The 23,977-nt window shown below is 38.2% G+C and overlaps 3 protein-coding genes across 5 annotated transcripts in view; all 3 read right to left on the bottom strand.

The window, feature by feature from the left end:
- Positions 1-2,568: 2,568 nt before the first annotated feature.
- cfap161 (cilia and flagella associated protein 161) lies at positions 2,569-10,445 on the bottom strand. Of its 3 annotated transcripts, XR_005694989.1 has the most exons (10): positions 10,243-10,445; positions 9,315-9,404; positions 9,010-9,227; positions 8,837-8,918; positions 7,137-7,172; positions 6,836-6,958; positions 6,643-6,716; positions 6,169-6,334; positions 4,231-4,362; positions 2,569-2,772 (listed from the first exon to the last, which is right to left on the bottom strand). XR_005694989.1 is itself a non-coding variant. In XM_040025639.1 (9 exons), exons 1-9 carry the CDS (start codon positions 10,312-10,314, stop codon positions 4,318-4,320), a joined length of 906 nt encoding a protein of 301 aa, XP_039881573.1. In that variant the 5' UTR covers positions 10,315-10,445; the 3' UTR covers positions 3,649-4,317. The 3 variants fall into 3 exon arrangements, 2 of the variants coding, with proteins under 2 accessions (XP_039881573.1, XP_039881574.1); XM_040025639.1 differs by lacking the exon at positions 2,569-2,772 and having other exon boundaries at positions 3,649-4,362; XM_040025640.1 differs by lacking the exons at positions 2,569-2,772; positions 4,231-4,362 and having other exon boundaries at positions 5,088-6,334; positions 10,243-10,443.
- A 754-nt stretch (positions 10,446-11,199) lies between these two features.
- cers3b (ceramide synthase 3b) lies at positions 11,200-16,927 on the bottom strand. Its single transcript, XM_040025638.1, has 11 exons — positions 16,661-16,927; positions 15,557-15,733; positions 15,309-15,426; positions 13,449-13,567; positions 13,297-13,354; positions 13,136-13,186; positions 12,954-13,046; positions 12,365-12,493; positions 11,885-11,991; positions 11,640-11,793; positions 11,200-11,529 (listed from the first exon to the last, which is right to left on the bottom strand). Exons 2-11 carry the CDS (start codon positions 15,727-15,729, stop codon positions 11,410-11,412), a joined length of 1,122 nt encoding a protein of 373 aa, XP_039881572.1. The 5' UTR covers positions 15,730-15,733; positions 16,661-16,927; the 3' UTR covers positions 11,200-11,409.
- Positions 16,692-23,977, bottom strand: part of LOC120729757 (anoctamin-1) — a 22,802-nt gene continuing 15,516 nt past the window's right edge. The window contains exons 25-29 of the mRNA XM_040025624.1: positions 22,721-22,899; positions 20,938-21,043; positions 19,676-20,261; positions 16,934-19,562; positions 16,692-16,809 (exon numbers count right to left, since the gene is read on the bottom strand). Of these exons, the coding sequence (XP_039881558.1) occupies positions 18,904-19,562; positions 19,676-20,261; positions 20,938-21,043; positions 22,721-22,899 (1,530 nt within the window). The 3' untranslated portion in view covers positions 16,692-16,809; positions 16,934-18,903. The remainder of the gene's footprint in view (positions 16,810-16,933; positions 19,563-19,675; positions 20,262-20,937; positions 21,044-22,720; positions 22,900-23,977) is intronic.

Genomic DNA, 23,977 nt, shown 5'->3' with positions numbered 1-23,977 from the left:
TCTCCCCAAACACTCCCAAAAGAATCAGAGCACTGAGGAATTAGTTGTTGATAGAAACCCAGCTCCAAAATTGTGATGTTTAAAGTGTCTTTTAACATGAGAAAGCAAGTACAGAGTTTTTAGAACATAAGAAGATACCATGAAGTTTCAACATCAGCTTGTACGCAACTAGATCTGTAAAAAGTCAGCTGCAAACATGTCAAAGGATACTGGTCGTTACAAGCCATGTGGCGAACTAATGATGATATTACAGCCCACAAAGGTTTTTGAGGCTGTATGGGAAGCCATCATTAGTAGCCTATTATGCATTGCACATGGATTATAATATGGGCTATAGAATTTTAGTCACATTACTGCATTACACACGTTGCCACAAATTGAACATAAAATATAAATGACAGCATGTCATCAGCCCATTTTCCCGCATCCTCCAACTTAAGCTTTCCTATCCATCCATTTGTTACCATTTTATTTTTCTGTTTTTGTAACAGCATGCACATATTTTTTTAATCAAAATTATATTATTAAAACTAAAATTATTATTGTTCTTCTCTGGGAATTTTCCATTTTTTCAGTTTTACCAAAAAAAAAAATAGCAAAGCACATTATGATTTTTTAAAACTATATTAGTGAATATTTTTCAGTATTTTTTGAAACCCACGAAATAAAACTCACCACAGCAGGAAGCAAAAGTGTCACAGTGCTGAAATGGTTCCAGCACGGTGATGCAAAAAAACAATCCACCTTAAAAAAAGTGCACAAAGTAAATGTAACATCAATGCAAAAGAGACATTCTGATTTAGACAATGTAAGTAAAGGACCATACGCTGGATAAGTGATGTGAAAAATGGTTACAGGTTACATTGAAAAAATTTTTAAAAATCCAACTAAATGCTATATTGACATTTAAACTTCCTTATATTTTGCCAGTATTTCTGATAATCGGTGTACCACTGCATAGGTCACACATTAAATACACTGCACTGAAATCAAGTGAACTATCGCTATAGACTAATTTCAGTCCTTTAGCTCTAGAACCAAAAGACAATCTGTTTTATTTTTTGCCTTTTTTAGAGTCCTGACAATTCACTTGTTGTTACAGAAACATCTGACTGTGCAACAATATAAATCTAGCTTTGTAAAAAGTGAGACCTGCACAACAGATTAAATGTGCCATTTAAAGGAGCAGTGTGTAGAATTTTAGTGACATCTGGTGATGAGGTCGGCATTACAACCAACTGAGCAGCCCTCACTTTAGCTGCCAAAGCATCTTTTCAAGCATGCAGTAAAAACTAAAGTGGCTGCAAAGCCTTAAAAAATGTTGTTACTTGCCCACATCCCCTGGATTTATCCAGAGAAAGTAACATCACAGCAAGCCCTGCTAAAGTTGTAACAAATGCAAAAGACTCTCTCTAGAGCCAGTGTTGTTATTATTATCCCTCTAAGTCTGAACTAGGGCTCTTAATGATTAGGCTAGTAAATTTATAGTTTTGGCCTCAATGCCCTACCTCACTATTGTTCTTCTAGTTAGGTGTCAAATATTTTAGTTTGTCGGTGCATTAAAAATTAAAGTACTTAGACTAGATCCAGAGTTACAGGGTAGTTGTGAATCTGAAAAATCAAGTCTATCTTTTACAACCCATTTGGCATCTGCTACAACCAGATCTTTTTAGTGAAAGGTACACGGTGGCCTAAAAATACATACCCAAACCAAAATAACTACTACAAACGACCCTTGTTTAACTGGCAACATTATGTTTTTTCTCCCTCGATGGGAGGGAGTAATTGGTCTGTCTGTCTTTTCAATTTTTGTGTGATGTTAGATACCGATTACAGCTCGAGCTGATTTAATTTTGGTAAAAATCAAGGTCATATCAAATGTGAAAATCATAAAAACTTTATATCACTCACAGTTTCTTTTGTAGATGAAATTTAGACAACAATAAACTACACCTTAGTGGACATGAGTACCTAGGTTGACCTACCTATTTGACCTTGACCTTAATTGTTAGCACCCAGGGTCAAAGTTGACCTCAAAAAACAATTTCAAGAAACTTTCATGTGAAAGGGCATAGAGAGAGACGAACAACTACACTATTTTTCGATATGGCGCCATACAACATCACGATGACATAATCATATTGTAATAAAAACAGACAGAGATCAGCATGTTGTAATAAAAACACCATAAAACCGTTTTAGGACAGCCCTTGCCCTTCAGGAGGCGCTGCGTTCTTTCAGTGCTATTGTTTCAGGTATAATGTAAACTTGCCTACCACGCACATCCCTGGAAACCTGAGTATGTGAGGCTGACAATGGCCCTCAAACTCAGAACAAGAAAAACTTGTCAGATGCTTTATAGTAGCAGCATGATAATAATACTTGTGCACTGACCATCACCCTTCTGGCTTACAGTTTCAGCTACTCACTTGCTTCACGCTCCAAACCGTGTTGCTAAACGAGAAGTAGAGAAAATAAACAAGTTGACAAAGACACAGTCAAACACGTGGAGAGCAGGAAAGAACACATACTGAAAGCAATAATGATCAATCAGTTCAAAAGTTCTACCTGTCAGGGTAGGAACCCCCACCAGATTACTGATTTTCTGGCTGCCAACAATGGTAACTTTGTTCTTGTTGCAATCACATGTCTTCTGCACTTTCTTTGATTTCGGTGACCAGGATGAGAATATTTTTAAAAAAAACACACAACAGCCACCAGTCCAGGTACATCCACTGCCATGACTGTCTGGTTACACAGTCAATCTAAATTCTGTCAATGACATAAAAAACACAATAAATACAAATAAGGAGGACGAAACGCTTATGTTACTGTTCTTAATTAGTTGAGCAGCTGTCTACAATTTGTATAATTAAAAAATAATATAATTATAAAATTTGTATAAAGTTATGAGCCTATTTCAGGCAACTACTTGTCAACTTGACCCTGACACACTGTGACTGGATAGGACTACTGTTGTTAACTTACGATGCTAGCTCCTGGAGGTCATTTTTACAAACCTATCCATGTTTCCCATACTTCCTGCTTCTGACTGCACCACATAAATATATACATATTATACAATAATATTTCTTATATAAATAATACAAAAAAACTGACTAAACAGGTTTTCTCGTCCAGGAAAAATTATATGACTTTTTTTGAAGAATCAAAATTTTAAACCACCTTAGGAGTGGAGTGGGGTGGGTGGGTTAACTGTGAAGTTAAACGTTAACATGACTTCAGACTGGTTCCAGTAATTTTCCAGCAGGATAGAATCATTCTTTGTCTGGATAGTTTCCCCAGGAGTGGGAGGGCACAGAGACTGCATATCTATATTGGCACATAAACCACAATCCAGCTGCTTTATTGAAAGTTTTTCAAACCCATTTATTGTTGGCTTACTGAAATAAACAACATAGATGCTAGTTACAGTGAACAAGGTTCTTAGAAAGCAGTTTTTTTATTTTACCGGCCAAGCCACAGCATTCACCCTGCTGCCATCTGGCAAGTATTACAGAAGTACTGACTGCTGCTCCAGCAGACTTTAGGTCAGTTCATTTCCTCAGACCACTCACTTCATCCTCCGTCAACATGTATAAAAGTATTTTTGTTGTTGTTGTTATATTTACGGCGAAATCATTATTTTTTATTTATTTTTTGTTAGTAATATAAAGGCACTACATCATTTTAATGTGTAATTTATTACATAAATTACACATTAACTGCAGAAAACAAATAGTGTGATTGATCGTGTATTTTATGGTTTTAGTGTGTTAATGATAAGCATTTGCCTTGCATGTGCTTACTGGTTATCAAGAGCTGGTCTAATGTGGACTCTGACCATGAACTGGCCATGGAAGATGATGTTATAGCAAGCGGCTGTAAAACAAACCGCTGTAAGCTCTCATTCCTCTCAGTATCTACTGCACTATTGAAAAAAAAGACTTAATATAAGACGTAATTTAAAAGCTCCGGAGCCACATCATCGTGTACTTGAATGTTTTCTGGAACTGTATATGGCAAATAAATGTTTATTAATTAATTAATTAACTACTAATGTATTGATCTGTGGTGCTGTTTTTATTATGAAAATAAACCACTCTTCAGACAAACTAAAATCAACCATGCTGACATTACAGATCTTCTAGTATCTCGATTCTCTCTTTCACCCCTGCTGCAGACGCCAAAATTATTACAGTTAACTGTCTTTCCCTGTGGTTGGCTTACCTCTCTGCAGTGGAGAAGTTCTTCAGAACCACCATGTGCAGTAAGGGCTTCTCCCTTTGTCTCTGAGTCACGCTCAGTGTGGCTCAATCACCTGGCAGGTGCAGCAACACAGTCCGTTTCAGATGAATGACACTTAAATGAAAAGCATAATAGCAGCAAACATGTTCAAACGCTGCTGTGAAACAACACATAAGGGAAAAAAACATCAATGATGTAGCTACATAAAACCTTTTAAACTCTGAGCAGGATCATTATATGTATTTCACTGCATATAATTAGAAGAAACATGATGCTGCACATTATGACCAAAACCAGGAGAAAACAAACACGTCTCATTGTGATATTTGTTTGTTTTGCTTCAGCGATGGTAACTTAAATGCAAGCTCAGATAAAACAAAAAACTGAGGTCTAAGCCATGCACTTGGAAGTCTGGTTTACTGATAATGCTTCCAAAACCTCTGCCCCACAATTGAGGTCATGAAGACAAAAGAAAAAATTTAAACCGAAACCTAATCCCGCAGACATCTCAGAGAACAGAGGTCTGTTTTTAATATTCGTTGTTCTCTAAAGCCATCCGTCAGAGTCGTTCCTGCAGTGAGATAGACTTAAACTTCCAAGGGGTAGACTAGCTGTCTCTCCTATCACACACACAACTGGGATATTGGCTCTTCTTGGAAGGTTCTTCTGGGATCTTCTCCTTCTTGCTGTTTATTTTTGAGAGAACAATAATGTTTTGTAAATTTTTCTTTTCAATTTTCTTTTACAGAACATTACTTTGTATTGCAGTTTCAATTAAATAGAAGACTTAAATCATTCTGTTTTTGCTTTACATTATTTACAAAGTCACAGCTTTTTTGCAGATGAAGGTTGCACCTTTGGACATTCCTGAATTTATAAGCAGTATAGATCGATATTCCTCAGTTAACTTCCAATGATTACTTCCTTCAAACCATTAACTCTATTAGACCCCTTTTGACAAGACTGTTTAAAAGGTCCCACAATTAACTAATGTATCGATCTTAAATATGATAAATCTATCTTTATTACTAGGGTACCTACCACAGGCTTTTAAGATAGTGTTCATTAAACTATTACTTAAAAAGCCTCTACTTGGTCCAGCTGTCTTAGCAAATTATTGACCAAACTCCAACCTTCTTTTTACTTTAGTTTATTTAGCAAATTCTAGTCAGGTTTCAGAATTCATCACAGTGCAGAAACGGCACTGGTGAAGGTTATGAATGATCTACTTATGCCTGCTGACAGTTGATTAATCTCTGTGTTTGTCCTGCTAGACCTCAGTGCGGCATTTGATACTGTAGACCACAATATTTTACTGCAAACATTAGAACATTTTGTAAGTATTAAAGGTACTGTGCTGCAGTGTTTTGAATCATATCTGCAAAACAGATTTCCATTTCCTCATGAAAATGGGGAGTGTTTTCTATACAGAGCTCCACAGGGAACCATGCTGGGACCAGTTCTATTTACTTTATACAGCCTTCCCTCGAATAACTTTCTGTTATTTGCATCACAGTCTTCTGATGCTAACTGAACTGACTATTTATGCACAATTAAAAAAAACCATTAAAAAACAATCAAATACAAGTTCCAGCTGTATAATAATCATCCACATAATAAACAGTGTTAATTATTAATATTTTAACATCAGCTGCAACTTTGTTATAGCTTTCCAGATAATGTTCATAGATGGTTTACAAACTAGTTATTAACAAATTCATGAACATTGCTGTCAAATTATTACTTATTACTTCTAGTAAAACACACTTAACAGTTGGTGGTTATGTGTTACTGATTTTTGCACTAGAATCTTCCTGCATTACAAGTGATGACCTATCCAGAAAAAAACAACCTTTATTACAATACATTTTAGCATAAAAACAGATGGTGTTAAACACTAGGGTTAGCTTCTGAGAGCACCTCAAGTTCTGTTTTTTTAGCCATCAACTGTGGTTGTTTGAAAAGTACAAGTCCGTCCCCTGCAGGATCAGCAGTGCAGAGTATCCAGTGATTGTTGTCCTGTTCAGCTTTATGGGAATCCAAGAACGTGTGAGCCGTCAGCTCATACTCCTTGCCGTACATGGTCCTGCAAGGACACAACTGTTATGCACAAATGAATTCACATCTTGGTGGTCATTATTAAGGACACAACAGATGGTTGGTTTCACATGTTCTTATAGCGGCTGTGGAGCTGATTAGCTAATTGGACCTGAGTAGCAGTGCAATTTTAATGTCAGTGTAGCAAAAATGTACTGTTTTCTTCTTTACTTGCTCCTTATGTATCCTACAGTATTGTTTGTTATTGCTAATGTGCTAACAGACATCTAAGCTGATATCATAAATGCCCAACACAACTGGTTTGGAGTTACATTTGAAAAGAAAATTGAAAAATACCAGAGGACTTGATCACCCAGAACAGCAAGAGCCTGGTTTGTTTTGCAATGTACAATCAGCACCTTCACATTAGCCTAAAAGAAGCATAGACAAAACACAATTCTTAATGGCAGTGAAAGGAACATAATGCATTTATAACACTGATGCTGCAGCAGGTGTAACGTTTAACCAGGTAGATATAGTAAACACTTACAGGAACTGGCAGACCCTCATATTCAAGTCTTTCCTGGGGGTCAAAGTAAACTATCTTCCACCATGACAGAAAGGAATCGCTGTCTTCCAGGCTTACTTCTTGGAGGCGAGACTTTTTTGCACACTTTTAGGTCAAAATATATGATAATAGTAAAAATTCTCACAAAAAGGGGGGACATAATTATGTCATCTTGCACTAAAGTATGTACAGTATGTACAAATGCACAATTTTTCCATTTATTTTTCATTTAAAGCATTGTCACGGTTAGTTTTGCTGTAATTAATGTTAAAACTTAACTTACCTTTTGAAAACTTTGCAGGTCACTCGTCAAGTAAAGCTGAGGGAAAGAAAGGGAAAGAATACATGTAAATACAAGAAGCAATCATTCAAATTGTACATACATCCCATGTGTATATGAGACCCTGCTTTGTCTATAATTCATGTTGTAACATTAATTATGGTACTTCCATGTGTTTGTGGTTTTCCTTTCCTGTGCGTTTTCTGTTCACCCTGTCTATAGCTTGCTGTTTTTCTGCATCTGTTCTTTGTTCTGCTTTAAATTTTCCTGTTTCATTTTGAGCGTTATTCCCTTGTACTTTTTCATCCCTTCTGGGCTATTTTACTTCATTATCATCTTGAATGACTTCACCTGTGTCTCATTTATTCATCTTCCCATGTGCATTTAGTGTGTGTCTGCCCTTAGGCTTTGCTGGTTCATTATGTCGTGCCTCCCGTGAACCTTTCTCTATTTTGATTTTTGTTTTCTTGACAGGATATTGGATATCTACATTTAGACATAAGAAAAAAGCATGGCATGTTAAAAGTTCATTTAAAAAAGACTATAGCAACCTAGAAGCCATTTAAATCTTGCATTAAAAAGGGGATTTATGGATGGCTAGATAATTCTGAGAAATATCTGCATGCAAGGGAGAAAGTCGAACACTCTCAGAAAGCAGTGAATTAAAAACCAACATGACTTCATATCTGACATTAATGCATGGCCTTAACCCAGTAAACACAGTTTGTTGCTATCGCCACAAATTCAAATTAAAACTCTCCTAAGGTAATGAAAAAAGCATAGTATAAAAAGCCAATGTGTTCTTTGGGACCTAACTCTTTAGAGATGGACTGAGGCGATGTGTAAAAACTATTTGAACCATCACAGTTTGAAATTGTTTTTCATCCTCTGGGATAAAGAAAAGAGGGACCGTTTCAATTTTTTTCAGCTTTCACTTTAAAAGCAAGAATCCACAGTAGTATAAGAGCGTGTAGTGTGTCAAGGGATTTTTTCAACCTTTGAAAAGCATCTTAACTGGTTGAAAAAACTGTTTCAGGAAAACAATGCCAACCTACATTCCACATGTAATTTAATAGCATGAGTACATAGTGACCTACAAGTGTCCAGGTGCCAAACTAGCCTGACTATAGTCCACACCTGTCACAAATGGATCACACTGTGTTAAAAAGAACGCAACTTAGTGGTAATTGTTTTTTTTCTTAGAAAGATAATAATTTAACCTTCCAGTAATTGGCACACTGACAAGAACAGGTTTTTAAAGGTAATGTCATAACTTATATAACGCTACTAAAATACTATAATAAACACCAGTAATAAACGCCTTAATAAATCCTCTAAACTCAACACATCTCGTTTAGATCAGTCCAAAGACATAACTGAAAAAACAGTGTTATATAATAATCAGTGCTTAAAAGACTTATATCCTCCTCTCATACCAAGAACACAACTGAAATAACTGACCATAACTGTAACTTAGACTTTAAAAAGCTTACATCTGAGGATATTACAGAACTGTGGTGTCAGGCCAGATTGTGCTCCCTGTAAAAAAAACATACTAAAGGATTTTTCTTCAGAAAATCACTGGAATGCCCATTTAAGATACTCTTTGTATTCAACATGTAATTAAAATGTCTATTGTGTGTGTGTGTGTGTGTGTGTGTGTGTGTGTGTGTGTGTGTGTGTGTGTGTGTGTGTTCACTTACTCCCCTGGCAAAGCCACTTGTTGTCTTTAAGGCAAAACTTTGCTCAAAACGAAGAGTGGATCCCTCAGGACTGCCATCTACACTGATGTCACACAAGCAGATGTTGCAGATTTAAATCAGGGTGTTGCTATAAGTATTAAAGTTTATGTTAATGTAAATTTGAGGGTGTTTACCTGGTAATGACGAAAGCTGTGCGTGTGCACGGCTGGACACTCCTGACAGCGCTGACTGCACACGGAGCTTGAATGCTGGGAGAAGGAATCTTTGTTAAGCTGTTAACATCAGCATTGATGCTCACTGCACTGCACTCCCTGTTTTCTCCTCCCATGTTCACTAACATCACAATATCACCAAAGTGCAGTGTACCATCATTTGTCACGGAGAATTTCACCTACACAAACAGATGAAGTCCCTTATTAGCACATTGCCAGTGTGATTGGTTTCAACAAGTATTTTATTGGGTTAAAACCCATTTTACCGGTTTTAAAATGTTCTCTTTGAGGAAGTCCATTTTCTGGCCAGCAAGCTCACCCCTCTCTTTTTTCTCCAGATGTTGTTTTACTTCATCCTGGAGAGAAAAAAAAAAGACATCTAGGAAGTACTCTTTAACACAGTTTTTTTCAGTCTCACCACTACTAGTTACTGTAGCAAGTAAAATAAATCAATTACTTAAAAACATTTACAGTAGCATTAAACCATCCATCCATCCATCCATTCGCTTCCGCTTATCCTTTCCAGGGTCGCGGGGGGCGCTGGAGCCTATCCCAGCTGTCATAGGGCGAGAGGCGGGGTACACCCTGGACAGGTCGCCAGTCTGTCGCAGGGCCAACACACAGGGACAGACAACCATTCGCACTCACATTCACTCGCACATTCACACTTTAGCATTAAACCATTATTACAAAAATTATTTCTAATCTCCCAAATTCAGTATTTCAGGATTATATCTAGCTGCGTGACATTTTGCGTTTGTTTTTGTCTCTGTGCAGTTGAACCCTGAAAACTTTACCCCAATAGCTATATCAACGTATTTTTGTGTTGCCTACAACTCATAAAACGTCTAGCACTGAATACTTTCTTTAGGTGTGAAAACAGGACTATAAACAGTCAGATGTAAAGTACATTTCGAAGAATATGGGAATATTTTGACCATGAATTGTAAAAGGCTAAATGTTTATTAAAAAATTCCAAAAATTAGCAGACTATTTGTTATTATTTATTAGATCGATGCCCAGTTCGCAGTAAGTCTGTGTTAACTAGAACCTCGTAACCCCGAATCAAATTCACTTCCTAAACATATATAATAACACTGAATTACTACCAGTGCTATTTTCAACCCATTGCTGGTTGAAACATTAAATGTTCCAGTAGTTTTTTTTTCTCTCTCTCTCTTTTTTTAAACAAACCTCTTTTAAGCGCTGCTCTTCAAACCAGTTTCCCATTTTCACAGGTGTGCGGTAAGTTCTTATATGTGCCATTTTTCACTCAGGCAAAACTGCGAGTACATGCCGGAAACTTTAACAAGTTTAGCTGCTTTAGCTATTTTAGCTTGGTTTGTGATGTAGTCTCTATGGTAACGGTGTACTCGTAAGTTCTCGCTGATCGTCGCGAGACGTCGAGGTTGTAATTAGAAACAAAACAACTGCAGTGTAGTACATTCATACAGCCATATATTTGTGTTGTGGCTTTTTAATCCGCTTTAATCTTGCTTGATTTGATTTTTTTTTTTAAGTTTTTTTGCTCTATAGAGCAATTGTATTGTTTTTGTGTGTGTTTTTTGAGCTGTTTTTTTAATTTTATTTTAATGGTATTGACTTGAGCCACTTTATTGGTAATTGTATGTGCTTTTTCTGTTTTGGCAACTGTAATTTATTTGCAACATTTATAAAGTATATCTTATTTTAAAAGGTTCATGGTTTATAATTTGTCCTATTTGAAATAGAATAACCCATGCATGTGAGATCTAAAAGTCATATTGTCATATCATATCAGCCTCTCACTTTGGAAGTCATCACAGCGGATCATCTGCCTCTGTCTCACTCTACCCCAGGCATCCTCTTTTATTACACCAACCCTCTGCATGTCCTCCTTCACTACATCCAGAAATCTTCTTTGTGGTCTTCCTCTTTTCTTCCTACCTGGCAGCTCCATATTCAACATCATTTGTCCAGTATATTCACTCTCTCCCCTCTGCACATGTCCAAACTATCTCAGCTACGCCTCTCCAGCGTGACCTGTCCCTCTGATACATTTTCATATTTGTCTTTATTGTTACTAATTATTCCCACCAACATACAAAAGCACAAAATAAATGAAAAAGAATTTCTGTTTTTCATTTAAGAGTGGAATAAAACAACATGTGGTCACGGCGTTGCAGAAAGCATGTAGTGTCATACAAGTTTATTTTTGTAATCCTTCACAGTTACCTATGCAATAATATTCTGTGCTTTAGAATAATACTATATGCTTTATCATTTTACAAACAGTTAAACTCTAACAGTTGTAATCCAAAGACTTGAAGAAAAATGTCCACATATCTGCTGTACATCTTTCTCTGTTTCTCTCTGTATGTTTCAGTGGCCATTGGCCCTGCCTCTGGCACCAGAACCATTCATGTGACTCGGTTTGTGGTTTCTTTCTATCGGTGGGTCACTGTCATCTTCCTCTTTATCACTCCTATCATCGCCTTCCAGCTGCAGGATGAAAATAAGCAAAGAGGATAAACAACACAGACAGAAATAAAACATACCCCACATTCCCACACATCCCACATGCATGGACACAGAGACATCTGTAAACCCACCTGGGTAAAGATAAACTTGTAAACCATTCTTAATATGAGAGCAGCCCAGTACAGGTGGAGCAACTGGAGAACCAACAACATGACGTTGAAGAAATAGTAGCCAAAGAAGGCAGGATACAATTCCAGTGGGTACACCCATGTACAGTGAATCAGCCTGTGGAAAACACACTCGTAATATTTTAACATATCACACTAAGATCATCAAGATCATCACTAGGGTGCAATTTTTCTTTTAAAATACTTACCAAAAAGGAAAAACAATAAGTCTTGTCACCATAAAGACGACTGCAAACACCACAAACATGCCATTAGAAGTCTGCTGCCACATGGCGTAGTTGAATACTTTTGCACCCTATAAGGGGGGAGAGTAAATACATGTTACCTATTTTGCCATCAAATATGCCTAAAGTAACACTATACTTAAATCTATGTATATTTTGACACATTAAAAAAGCCTCCAAACACAAAGAATGAGTTTTCTTATTTTACATGCCACCTCAGAAATTGTTCACTGCCAGATTTTTGCTGGATCACCACCTTTACAATTTTTTTTTTTTTTTTAAGAAAAAAAGGTCATAAAAAAAATACAGATGCAATAATTTCAAAAGCGTGGCTGGCTGAAGTTCAAATTTTAATCAGTCTTTTTCTGACTAACTGACAATGCAACACCACATACCCATAAGTATAAGTACCCTCACTAAAGCTAATACAGCTACAGCACTGACCTCGAGTAGGATGTCAGAAGAGTCATGAACAACCATGACAAGGGTTCCGATACGGACGAAGTTTGAAATCCAGGAAAAACTCAGGAGAGTCAGTGTGGCCATATGATGAACCACCTGCTCTTTAAAGTCCTAAAAGTAAACAAGACAAATAAGACACAAAGATCACATAATACAACAGGCTTTGCCCCCAAAACTGTATTCTAAAAACACAGAAATCTAATCTAATAATAATCTAATGACATTATTACATTAAATATTTTTCTGTCTCAAAATGTGCCTTTGGGAGATGATTACACATTTAAGTGTGATTCATTTATGTATAGTAGAAGCAACAATTTTGTTTTACGTTGCTCATTTTCTTATTATTTCTAATATACAGAAATGCATATGTTGTGCCTGAATAATTGAAACCTATTATTTATTTATTAAACATTTATTAAAAATGTTTATTTATTAAAAAGCTCGTGATTGTCCTTTGGCTCTGCATAAAACATAGTGGGGGAGGTTGTATTGTGGGTAAAAAACAAATCCTCCAAGATTAAAATAAATGAAACTACTTCATTGTCACTTTACACGTTTGTACACTTACTTTTCGTTTCACATCAAATGTGAGACTGAAGACCAAAGAAAGATAGAAGCCCATTTCCAACATGTAATACCAGTACTGTGATGGCAGAAGGGACTGTGTGGGGACAAGCAGGTGTGTTTTTGTGTCATTCATCATGCTGTACTGTGTAATCCATCGCAAATACCAAAGGTAAAGGCACGTACCTGTTTAGGAAAACCTGCCCAAACTTCCCTTAGATTATAAACCCAGGGTTTCTAAATCCAAGGAAAACAGTAAAGCAGAGAGTGTGACGTGAATATCAGAGAAACAAACAAACCAAGCTGGCTGTTCACTAATGCCTTGTAAGGACAGTCCCAGTACTTACATCATAGAGAGCTAGGATTCCACCAAAAAATGCAAAAAGATAAAATGCACATCTCCAACTGTTGACAGGCAAAAGCAATAACGTCACATATTTGCATAGACATTAATCTTTTCGTATCAGTGCATCTTCAGTTCACACAGACATACGCTCACCTGGCTTCACTGAACCTCTTTCGAAGCCCCGGTCGCTCCTGGTTCCTTCTCCTCCTGAACCACACCTGAACTCTTCTTTCTGGCCAGCCAGTCTTCTTACACAGAGACCACACGTCAGCCTGAGACACAACAGGAGACATTCCAGTGTTTATAACCTTTCCACATTTGGACGCACCCTCTCCAAGGTTACACAAGCAGTAAGCTTTAGTCTTTGATTATTAACACACATTAACAATGCAATTCCACTAAAATTTGTGGCAACCAAACATGTTTAAAGGGATGTGATGCACACGTAAAAAGACTTTATGATGTTCCATTAAAATGCATTTTACCTGTAGCTTATTTGAACAAAAATCTGGATTTGTTTTTCTTTTGTACTTTCAATCATTTACTATTTTTTTTGTCATATTTGTCACCCTTACATGTTTCAGATCATCAAACAAATGGTATTATTAGACAAAGATAACCTGAGGAAATAGTAAATGCAGCAGTTAAATTACACTTTTAAGTATTCAAGGAAATAACCAATCCAATACCATCAACCCTTTCCTGACATTTCAGGAAAGGGTTATAAAGGCTTTGGGACTCCTTGAACCATAATAAAGGCACTTATCCACAAATAGAGAAAAACCTGGAACAATGGTGAACCTTCCCAAGACTATCCAACCTATCAAAATCACTCCAAGGAGGCTCGTCCAGGTCGCAAAAGCGCAGACCTCATTTGCCTCAGTTAAGGTTAATGATGAGGAGTTAATGATTCAACCATAGAAAGAGACTGGTCGAACATGACATCTATGTGAGAGTTTCAAGGAGAAAACCACTGCTGACCAAAAAAGAACACAAAGGCTCGGCTCATATTTGGGGAAAATATTCTGTGGACTGGTTTAAGTCCTGTTACATGTGACATAAAACTAACACAGCATTTCAGAAAAAGAGCATCATATCCCAGAACTGCTCTCCTGCTTCAAGACCTGGATGACTGAAGCTCAAGCGCGCTCAGATAGGGAGACACATATCTGAAACCTACCAGAAAATTTACGTTAATGGCTCAAAAAAAAAGTTTTTTTTTTTAAATAAAAAGTTTTAGATTAGCGTAATCAAAGTCCAGTCTTAAATCCAATTGAAATACTCTGTCATGACCTTAAATAAGCCGTCCATTGTAATGTGAAAGATTAAATTTCAGTTATTCTAAAGACTTGATTATAGTTCTTGATAACAAGGGTAGCACAACCAGTTGTGGGGTTTATGGGTCATTGCTTTTTCACATAGGTCCAGACAGCTTTTTTCCCCTTAATAATAAAAAGCATAATTCAAAAACTGCATTTTATATTTACTCTGATTATCCTTGTCTAATAATAAAGGTTGTTTCCATCCATCCATCCATCCATTCGCTTCCGCTTATCCTTTTCAGGGTCGCGGGAGGCGCTGGAGCCTATCCCAGCTGTCATAGGGCAAAAGGCGGGGTACACCCTGGACAGGTCGCCAGTCTGTCGCAGGGCTAACACATAGAGACAGACAACCATTCACACTCACATTCACACCTAGTGGCAATTTGGATTATCCAATTAACCTATCCCCACAAGCTGCATGTCTTTGGACGGTGGGAGGAAGCCAGAGTACCCGGAGAGAACCCACGCAAACACGGGGAGAACATGCAAACTCCACACAGAAAGACCCCGGCCTGATGGTGGAATTGAACTCAGGACCTTCTTGCTGTGCGGCAACAGTGCTAACCACCGTGCCACCGTGCTGCGGTTGATGATCTGAAAAAATATAAGTGTAACAAATATGTCTGAAAAAAGAGATCAGGGTGGGGGCTTCACATCACTGTATTATCCATGTGTTCGCAGTAAAACTCACTTGAGAAGGAACCCGTGTTTGGCTGCAGAAGTATTTTTCTAGTATAGGGTTTTGTTCTGCTGGGAGACGTATCTTGTCCCTGATTCCCCAAAAATTAGCCAGTGGTGTGGCAAAGTACCTGAAACAGCACCAAAAACTGGTCACTTCCTCCTAAACACAAAAAAGTCCTGGGATTCTAAAACCAGATGACTGCGTTACTAATCTCATTGACACACAGGCATATTTACTTACATACTTTGCGGTCTTACCTTTCAAACAAGTATCTGACCACAAGCAGGCAAAGGGCACAGGGTAGAGAGGCATAAAGATGAGACACTTTCGCATAGACACGACCTTCCTTGTCCTCTAAAGCAGACCAGGACAAATTTCCTGGCAGCCACAAACGGTCCCACCAGATCCACTCCCCAACTGTCTGCAACATGATGCTGGAAAACACACAAAAATTACATCTAACTATCACTGTTACTCAAGTAAATAAATAAAAATCTTGTTTCCAAATTCAAATGAATTTTTTTCTATTCTTGTCTTGTTACATTTCCCTCTTTTCTTTTTGTTATCATGAAGATCTCCTGCCAAAGTAGTGTGACGCCACTGAATGAGCCACGTACATATTCTTGAAACTTAACAGCGGTCACTAGATGGCATCAAGATCAGGCTGCTGCTATGATCCAAGCACATTCACAGCCAAGAAATCTACCATATGGTGCCAACTTTTCATCACAGCAGCAATTTTTGATTCGACTTTCCACTATCTTCAACTCGAATATCAATTCTCGATGTACTGGCAGTCATGAATGAAGTGAGCAATATACAGAAGAAGAACTGCGTAGATATCAAAGGGCAAGAAAGATAAAGATGGGTGAGGAGCAATTCAAAAGGGAGATTAAGGAGAAACAAAGTCCTTCTTCTCGTGGACTCTGATCATAACTGTAGATAAAAGTGTGTTTTTTGAGCAGTGAGAAAAGTACTTAAGTACTTAAAGCGAGCTGGATTGTAACTGGTTTAAATGATCAGTTAAAATATTTGCTCTAAATTTACTCACTACGATAGACTGAGTCATATCAGTGTGTCCCTGAGCCTCAAAGGTAGTTAATAAGTCAGCATAAGAACAGTCAAATGTGCCCGCAAGCGGTGTTGTCTTGACAAGTTCTAACAATAGAGAGGGAAGCTGAGGCAGACAAAGCGAGTGAGTGTACGCAACAAAGAATGATGAAACTAGAGAAACCGTTAAATATGGTGTAAACTTCAATAATTCCAGCCTTCCGCTTGATTGAAGTTATTACATCCTTTAGTTTAGGTAACAAAATACATAAAAACTAAGTATGGAAATGTCTACCCAAACACACACTCACCTTCAGTGTCCCAGTGTGAATAGTGTCTGGTGTTTTCCTCTGCCAGTCTGTTACTCATACAACTCAGTGGTACTCCTCTTATCCACACCAGGTGACAGCACTGTCCTGTGATCCTAGACGATCCCTCTTCCTGCTATTGTAAAGCCATTCTTCATAGTTATAGAAAGCAAATATCAGCTCAGTCTGCTGCCTCACTTCATCTGTACAATGTGTCTCATTGTGTGGCACTAGACTCCAGTGAGCATGTTTCTAGGCATGCGTATGGTCGCTCACCTGAATGGGATCCTTCCCTCCCACTTTGTCTGCTCTTGTGATCACACCCTTGTAGTTGCTGCAAGTCTTTTGAGATTAGCACAGCTGAGCACTGCAAACACCTTGGAGCATATTTGCATGTTGACTTGTAAGCTGCAAGAGTCAGAGGGTGGGAGTATTTGCATACCCTCACCTGCAAAAGAATTCCCTTGGAATGCCAGGAAAACCCCCACAAAGGTCCCATTCATTGGCAGGGCAGGGGAGGAGGAGCCAGGGCAGAAAAGCAACTGACACACAAAGAGAGTGAAACATCACTCTGTATACATAGCTAACTGGGTTGATAACAAACTTATTAATACAAATGAGATGACCTTGGACTTGGTTTTGGTTAACAGAAAGTATTTCCTTTTTCAGTTTTCTGTGCGGAAATAAAAGTAATAATTTCAAGGAACTTATTAAAGCAGTCTAGTGATTATTTTTGTGATTTCCCACTGACAATGTCAAGCTTCAGATGTTGAAAAAATAAAAGTGACCATAAAGCAACTCATTACTAAAGCATCCTTAATAAAATGTAGAACAGTAGATAGTTTTGTTTCAACATACACCAGAAGGTGGCGATAGAGACAACATAATACATGGACCTGCTTGTCAATATACTGTACATGAGTGACGTGTTATAAATGTAGTGGTGGGTCTGCTGAACACTTTTGTTCAGTTTGCTTTCTCAGAGAAGAACAAGCTGCTTTTTTACTCGTCATAGCAGGTAACTGAATATTTCAGTGGGTATATTCTGATTTTGATCTGTTTATTTATTTTGCCCTTCCTGACACAACATCAAAGAGATTTGTGTCTCCTCCCAGGAATAAAATCTTGTTAGGTCAACATGTAAACCACTATATGATTCATACGAAACTGTGCCAAAAGTCTTAAACACCCCTCACTTATTTACATTTTGCTTCCAAGGAGCCAGATTCTCTCATATTTCTTTAAAGAGGTCTTGAGCAATAGTTCTCCAGGTTTTCTTAAGTTGACTCTACAATAATAATAAAAAACAAAAACATTTTGGCATGGTGTGCACACACTGCCAGTGAAGTAAAAACACACCGCGAGGCACTATCAGTCATAGATTGGCCTCCCCAGAGCATTGAAGCAGTGTGGGATTATCTTACCAGAGAATGAAACACAAAGGACGCAAACATACAAAGGAGAGCTTTGGATGTCCTTCAGTTAGCCCGGAGAACTATTCCTGAAGACTACTTAAAGAAATTATAAAAAAGCTTGCCTTATAGAGCATAGGCTACGTTAAAGGCAGCCATAACAAATACTGACTTTAAAATCAGCTGCGATCAGTATAATATTTAAGTGTTTCCTGTCAATAATCAAAGCCCTTGTCCAAGGAAAAACAGCCTTGAGGTTACTACACAACTTTACAATGAAGAACAAACATGAAAAACATGGGGGTCTTTTATTATAAGTTCATGTGTTTATATATCAAAACATCTAAAGATAAATGTAAATCTAAAAGCACACGTGCTGATTCTAGCTGCAATGAATACAGTTTCATCTTCAGCTGGCCTACAAGGCAGCACTGCTGCATGTGTTGGACTGGAAGTAACAGAGGAGCATTGGCTACTGAGATGTGAGTGTAGGCAAAAAAGAACAGCCCAAAAAATATACACAGAAATAAAACAGAATACGGTCCAGTGGGTTTTTTTTCACAGGTCATAGCAAGGAGACTTTCAGAGCAGTCTTTCTCTGAATTGCCCAGCACCCCCATTGTTAGGTTTAGCCTTTAACCACTGAGCAGTATAATGAGGAGTAACATGATAAAAAAGGAGTTTCCATTGATGAAACTCCTTTTTATCACCACAGGTATATGCAGTGGGGACTGAAGGGTGTGCCTCCAGGCACAGACAGGAGAAGGTTATCTGAATAGTCCTCTCCCTCCCTCCTCCACCCTCCTTCTCTTCCACTTCGCCTTGCAGCGCTCCTCATACTGGTCTGTTGCGCTTCAGTTCACTGGGGGAAGGCGGGATACGGTCTTCCAGCTTTGTAAAGCTGGTGGAATGGCTAGGCTTTTTAGAGTGCTCCTCAGGACCCTGTGCTCTTTGTCTTGGAGGCAGGGTTAAGCACCGGGCTTTGGCCTTGGAGCGTGGCTGTTGGGGTGGAGGGCCTTTCAGCACAAACAGTTCAGTTGAGGCTTTGTGCTGTTGGGCAAGTAGAGGCTGTGTAGATGATGCGGATGCCTGTGTGTGTGTGGGAGATAATGGGCTGGGCGAAGCTGATGATGAAGGGTCCAGGGAAACCAGGGGAATAAGTGTGGACTTCTGCTGGAACCTGGTGAGGCTGGTGGAGTGGCTGGGCCTTGGCAGGCTGTAGCAAGCCTCAGCCCCTCTGTGGCGAGAAGGCAGGGTGGAGCATCGGGCCTTGGCCTTTGAGCCTGGCTCTCTGGGAGGAGGTGCAATTAATGAGAAGCTCTTAGTTTCATCATCTGTTGTTGTAATCCCTTCCGTGGAGATCTTCAGACTCTGGGATGATCCTCTTTTACACGATGAATGTGACAGAGGTTCAGCATCTTTCTGGCATTCTTGTTTGGAGCCTGAGCGGGGAAGCTCCATATCTTTAATTGTGCCCGATGAGGGTTCTTCATCTATATAACAAAAAACAAAAAAATGAATCGTACGATGCAGACAATATGTTTCACAGACAAGATGAACAAAGAAAGAAGAACTTGTGCCCTGTTATTAAATTGTCTCCTCTTACCTAAGAGGCCCAGCTCACTCATGAAGACGTCCAGATCTACAGTAAAATTTTCATTCTCAACTTCCTTTGCTTCATCTTCATTTGTTCTCTGCCCTCCTTTCTCTTTTTCATCACTTTCCTCTTGCTCAAACTCTTCCTTTCCACCTTCTTCCTTCCCATCCTCCTCCTTAACATCTCCTTCTCCTTCCTTTTCTGTTCCTTCGGCCTCTCTGTTTTCCTCTTCACCTTCATCTCCTCGCTCTTCTAGACCATTTACTCCACCTTCTACCAATACATTTCCAATCTCTGGATCACTGTCACTATCTCTGCTCCTTGCATCCAAATTGATCTCAACCCCCACCACTTCCTCTTCCTCCACTTGTACTTCTTCTTGATTTTCTGGTGGTGCCTCCACCACAATGTCTATGTTGGTGGGGAAGTAGGGGGCTGAGGGTTTTGTGGAGTGAGTTTTGGCACGTGCTTCTTGGTCTTGAGTCAGCAGAAACTCCATCAGCAACATGTTCTCTTTCTTCAGCTGTTCCCGCAGAGATCGTGGTACATCTGGGATCATCCAGGCAACTAACATGCTGAGGAACATGGCAAGGTTCTGATAGAAAAAACAAGTAACAAGAGTTTAGATTTTTATTTTTAAAGAGGGTTAAATAGTTTTGAAAGCCAAAAATGTATTTGTTAAAATAATTTTTTTAAAGGTACCTATGGTAAATGGTAAATAGCCTGTATTTGTATAGCGCTTTACTTAGTCCCTAAAGACCCCAAAGCGCTTTATACTACATTCAGTCATTCACCCATTCACACACACGTTCACACACTGGTGATGGCAAGCTACATTGTAGCCACAGCTGCCCTGGGGCGCACTGACAGAGGCGAGGCTGCCTATAGGTAAGAAAGCACTATTTTGCTGGATTAACACTGAATGCCATTAGGCAGTTTGCACACTCACTGAGATCACTTTTTATTATAAACAGATAAATATCAGATAAATAGGTCTGGTCACAGTGAAATAGAGGACATATTAATATAAATTATCCAACTTAATATCAAAGACAACACTACTGTCAGATAAAAACTATCAGCAAATATCAGAAGAGAAAAAGTTGGACTGGTGCATCTCTACTTATCTATACATTATATTAACATCCTTTGAGAAGTCACATATCAGCGGGATAGAAAGCTATTCGTGGATTTAAGTAAAAACAGAGCTGGAGATACCCTGTCAGACTAAGTGTAGCATATGTCCTACTGTAGCTAAGTAATATTGATACCTGGAAGAAAATTACGAAGGCCAGTTTTGCAGCCAGGACAGACCAGTACTGTTTAGAGAAGGTGTATGAATCTGTTGCCCACGGAGGATCTCTGTAGTCTTTATACCTGACAGAAAGATACACTGTGAGTATTAGCACAGAGAAACATGTGGGAGCACGGAAAAAAATACACACAAAAAAGCTAAAAGCTATCCAAGCCAACATTTGACAATTTCTTAAAACTCATCCTTGCACACATTTACAGTAAAAAATAAAAACCATTCAAATCCTTTTAAATCTCAAAATTGATTCTTATACTTCTTTTTCTAACCTCTTATTAATTTCCACACAAATACTCCACAAAAAGTTTTATGAATGTTTTGTAAATGCACTAAAACAAAAGCCTGAAACGTCCCATTTTACATACATTAAGCATTCAGAAGTTTCTCTCAGTACTTGGTTAAAGCAGCTTTGGCAACAGTCACGGCCTTTCTTTGGAATGATCTTACACGTTTGGCACATGATTGTTTTGGAAGCTTCGCCTATTCTTCTTGGCAGAACTGCCCGGTGTCACTGCACAGCCACGTTCCCGTCTCTCAGGTCTCGCCTGTGGTTGGGTCATTCTAGGTCGTGTTTTTGTGTTTGGGGTGGTTATTTGTCATCGGTTGCAAAAGACTTTCACTGAAAATTAACATTTTTTTCTGCAAGCATCTTTATCACTATCCCGTCTTGTCTTCCACGCCTTGTTGTAATAAAAACAAACAAAAAACAAAACATAAACATCCCCATTGCATTACGTTGTCACGAGTGCCTTAGTCTGTACAGACAGTGTTAATGAAGTCGGATCTATTTTCTCCAAACAAAACTATAAACAGCTTGATAAGAAACTGCTCCAAAACTTGCTACACTACCACGAGGGCCTGATTGGTGGACTGCTACACCAGTGATGGTCCTTCTGTAAGGTTTTCCCATCTCCACATAAGGATCTTTCATAGTGACCACTCGCTTATTATTTAAATGTGTGAACAAGTCCATGAGGGGCTGGGAGATGATGCAGATATGCTCTCCCTGGTGCTGCGTGATTTTCTCTTAGGTGTTGAATTTCCATGCACAGCTTAAAAGACATGCATGTTAGGTTAAATGGTGATTCTAAACTGTCTGTCTGTTTCTATGTGTTGGCCATGTGATGAACTGCCAACCTAACCAGGATACACTCTGCCTCTCGCCAAATGACAAGTGAGATAGACTGAGGGAGGAATAATCCGTTAAGAAAACTGCTGGCTGTGTGGCTGAATGGATGGATGGAAATTTTGAAGCGGATACTGGATGGATATGAGCATGAATCACAGTATGTCCCTCAGCGTCTGCTCTGTGATAAGCCACTGCTCTTCCAGTATCATACAGGATACGCTACGGTTTGGCCTTCAATCTGACATCCACCATCAACAGGAAGAATTTATATCGACACGTGTGTGCCTTTTCATATAGGCTGTACCCAGTTAAGTTGCTGAAACATCTCATTAATTTTTAACAGGATGCGCCAGAGCTCAATTATAGCCCTGTAAGGTCTGAATACTGAAGTAAATTGTTATCTTTAATACATTTAACAATACCTTCAAAAAAAGTTTGCTTTGTAATTTTCAAGTATCCATGAAGACTGATGAAAAATGAATCTGACACATGACAAAATGTGGAAATCTTGAGGAAGTCTTTTTGTATATGTTCCAGGTAAAGCGCTAAGCTGCTGGACTAAAGGATTTAAAGAAAGTTCCAGGTAGGTCAAGGTTAATAGAGTGACTCTGACCTGCACATGGATACTCCAGTGATAAGGGTGGTGTTTGGCGCTGTGCCAGAGGGGAAGTTGCTGACATCGAAGTAGGACAGCGAGTGCTCCGTGTATCCGCTCATGGTGCCATTAGCGCTGTACATGTACTGGTAAACCATTCGTGGAACAAACTCTGATGTGAAGGAGATGACAAATGCCTAGAAAGACAAACAAGGGGTGAAAGTTACATTAGCAATAAATAACTTTATGGTCTAATAATAAGAATAACGTAACATTGGTAATACTGTCTATTTTTTTGTCTGTAGCTTTTAAAGAAATATTACACTTTAAAAATAATTTGGTGTTTTAATTAAATTTTTGATTTATGTCTGTGTTAAAATATTACAATATGTGATTTGAACAATTATACCTGAGCCATCAAATTGACAAGATTTGTCAAATATATTATTGTCAGGAACACGTCGAGCTACCCGCTGTGGCATCCCTTTGAGAATAAATGAGCCGAAAGCAGTTTATATATAGATCCAAGCACCACAGAAATGCCCCACCACTTGTTTTAAAAGTTTTGGTTTTTTTTTACCATTTAAAATGCAATAATGTCTACATAACTATCAAATATACAATAAATGTGACATAACAAAACGAATTGTAAACAAAATCTTAAAAAATATATAAAGAAAGTATTATTCCCCTGATGTTTTCATATTAAAAAAGTGTATTATTTTGAAAGAAAAAAAATGATAGTGATGACATCACTCAATTCCCAGGATTTCCTCTGACATATTTACTGAATTGCTCACAATAAGACCAATGCCTCTTTTCATTTATAAGAATTTTTCTCTTTTATTTTATAATTTCATAAAAATGGTTTAGTTTAAGATTTTGCCTTACCTTTAGGGAATTGTAAGAAAAAGAACAAAATAAAAACTGATTAAATTAATGACTCCAATTTACAGAAAACATTTCTTTCTCATTATTAATCCTCCTTTTGTTTGGTATCTCCAAACTGAGTGGGGGGTTTTTTTCAATCACATCAAGCAAGGTGTTTAATATTTGATTTCGACACAGTAGTAATTAGTAACTGTGTGGGTTAGGATATACAGGATTGCATTGTTATTCATTTTTAGCTGTAATTCTAATATTTTTATTGTTATTAGCAAATGCACAAATAAACAAATGTCAAACAGCCACAAGCTGAACAAACCTGACTGTAAATAATAAAATGAAATCTTGTTTCCTTATCCTAAAGAGGCTGAGGAATAATATTTTGTAAAG

The sequence above is a fragment of the Simochromis diagramma genome, unplaced genomic scaffold (genome assembly GCF_900408965.1).
Source record: "Simochromis diagramma unplaced genomic scaffold, fSimDia1.1 OVJJ01000293.1, whole genome shotgun sequence".
NCBI lineage: Eukaryota > Metazoa > Chordata > Actinopteri > Cichliformes > Cichlidae > Simochromis > Simochromis diagramma.
The sequence above is the reverse complement of the archived record's forward strand: the minus strand, read 5'-3'. Positions and strand labels throughout refer to the sequence as shown.

Excerpts from the sequence above, each read along its gene's own strand:
- cers3b (XM_040025638.1), bottom strand. The coding sequence starts at position 15,729 with ATGTTGCAGACAGTTGGGGAGTGGATCTGGTGGGACCGTTTGTGGCTG. Across the intron at positions 13,047-13,135 it reads GGGCAGGTTTTCCTAAACAG|TCCCTTCTGCCATCACAGTA; the intron begins GTACGTGCCTTT and ends GTCCCCACACAG. Across the intron at positions 11,992-12,364 it reads CTTCTGACATCCTACTCGAG|GGTGCAAAAGTATTCAACTA; the intron begins GTCAGTGCTGTA and ends CCCCCCTTATAG.
- cfap161 (XM_040025639.1), bottom strand. The coding sequence starts at position 10,314 with ATGGCACATATAAGAACTTACCGCACACCTGTGAAAATGGGAAACTGG. Across the intron at positions 7,173-8,836 it reads CAAGTGGCTTTGCCAGGGGA|CTTTACTTGACGAGTGACCT; the intron begins GTAAGTGAACAC and ends TCTTTCCCTCAG. Across the intron at positions 6,717-6,835 it reads ATGAGGGTCTGCCAGTTCCT|GCTAATGTGAAGGTGCTGAT; the intron begins GTAAGTGTTTAC and ends TGCTTCTTTTAG.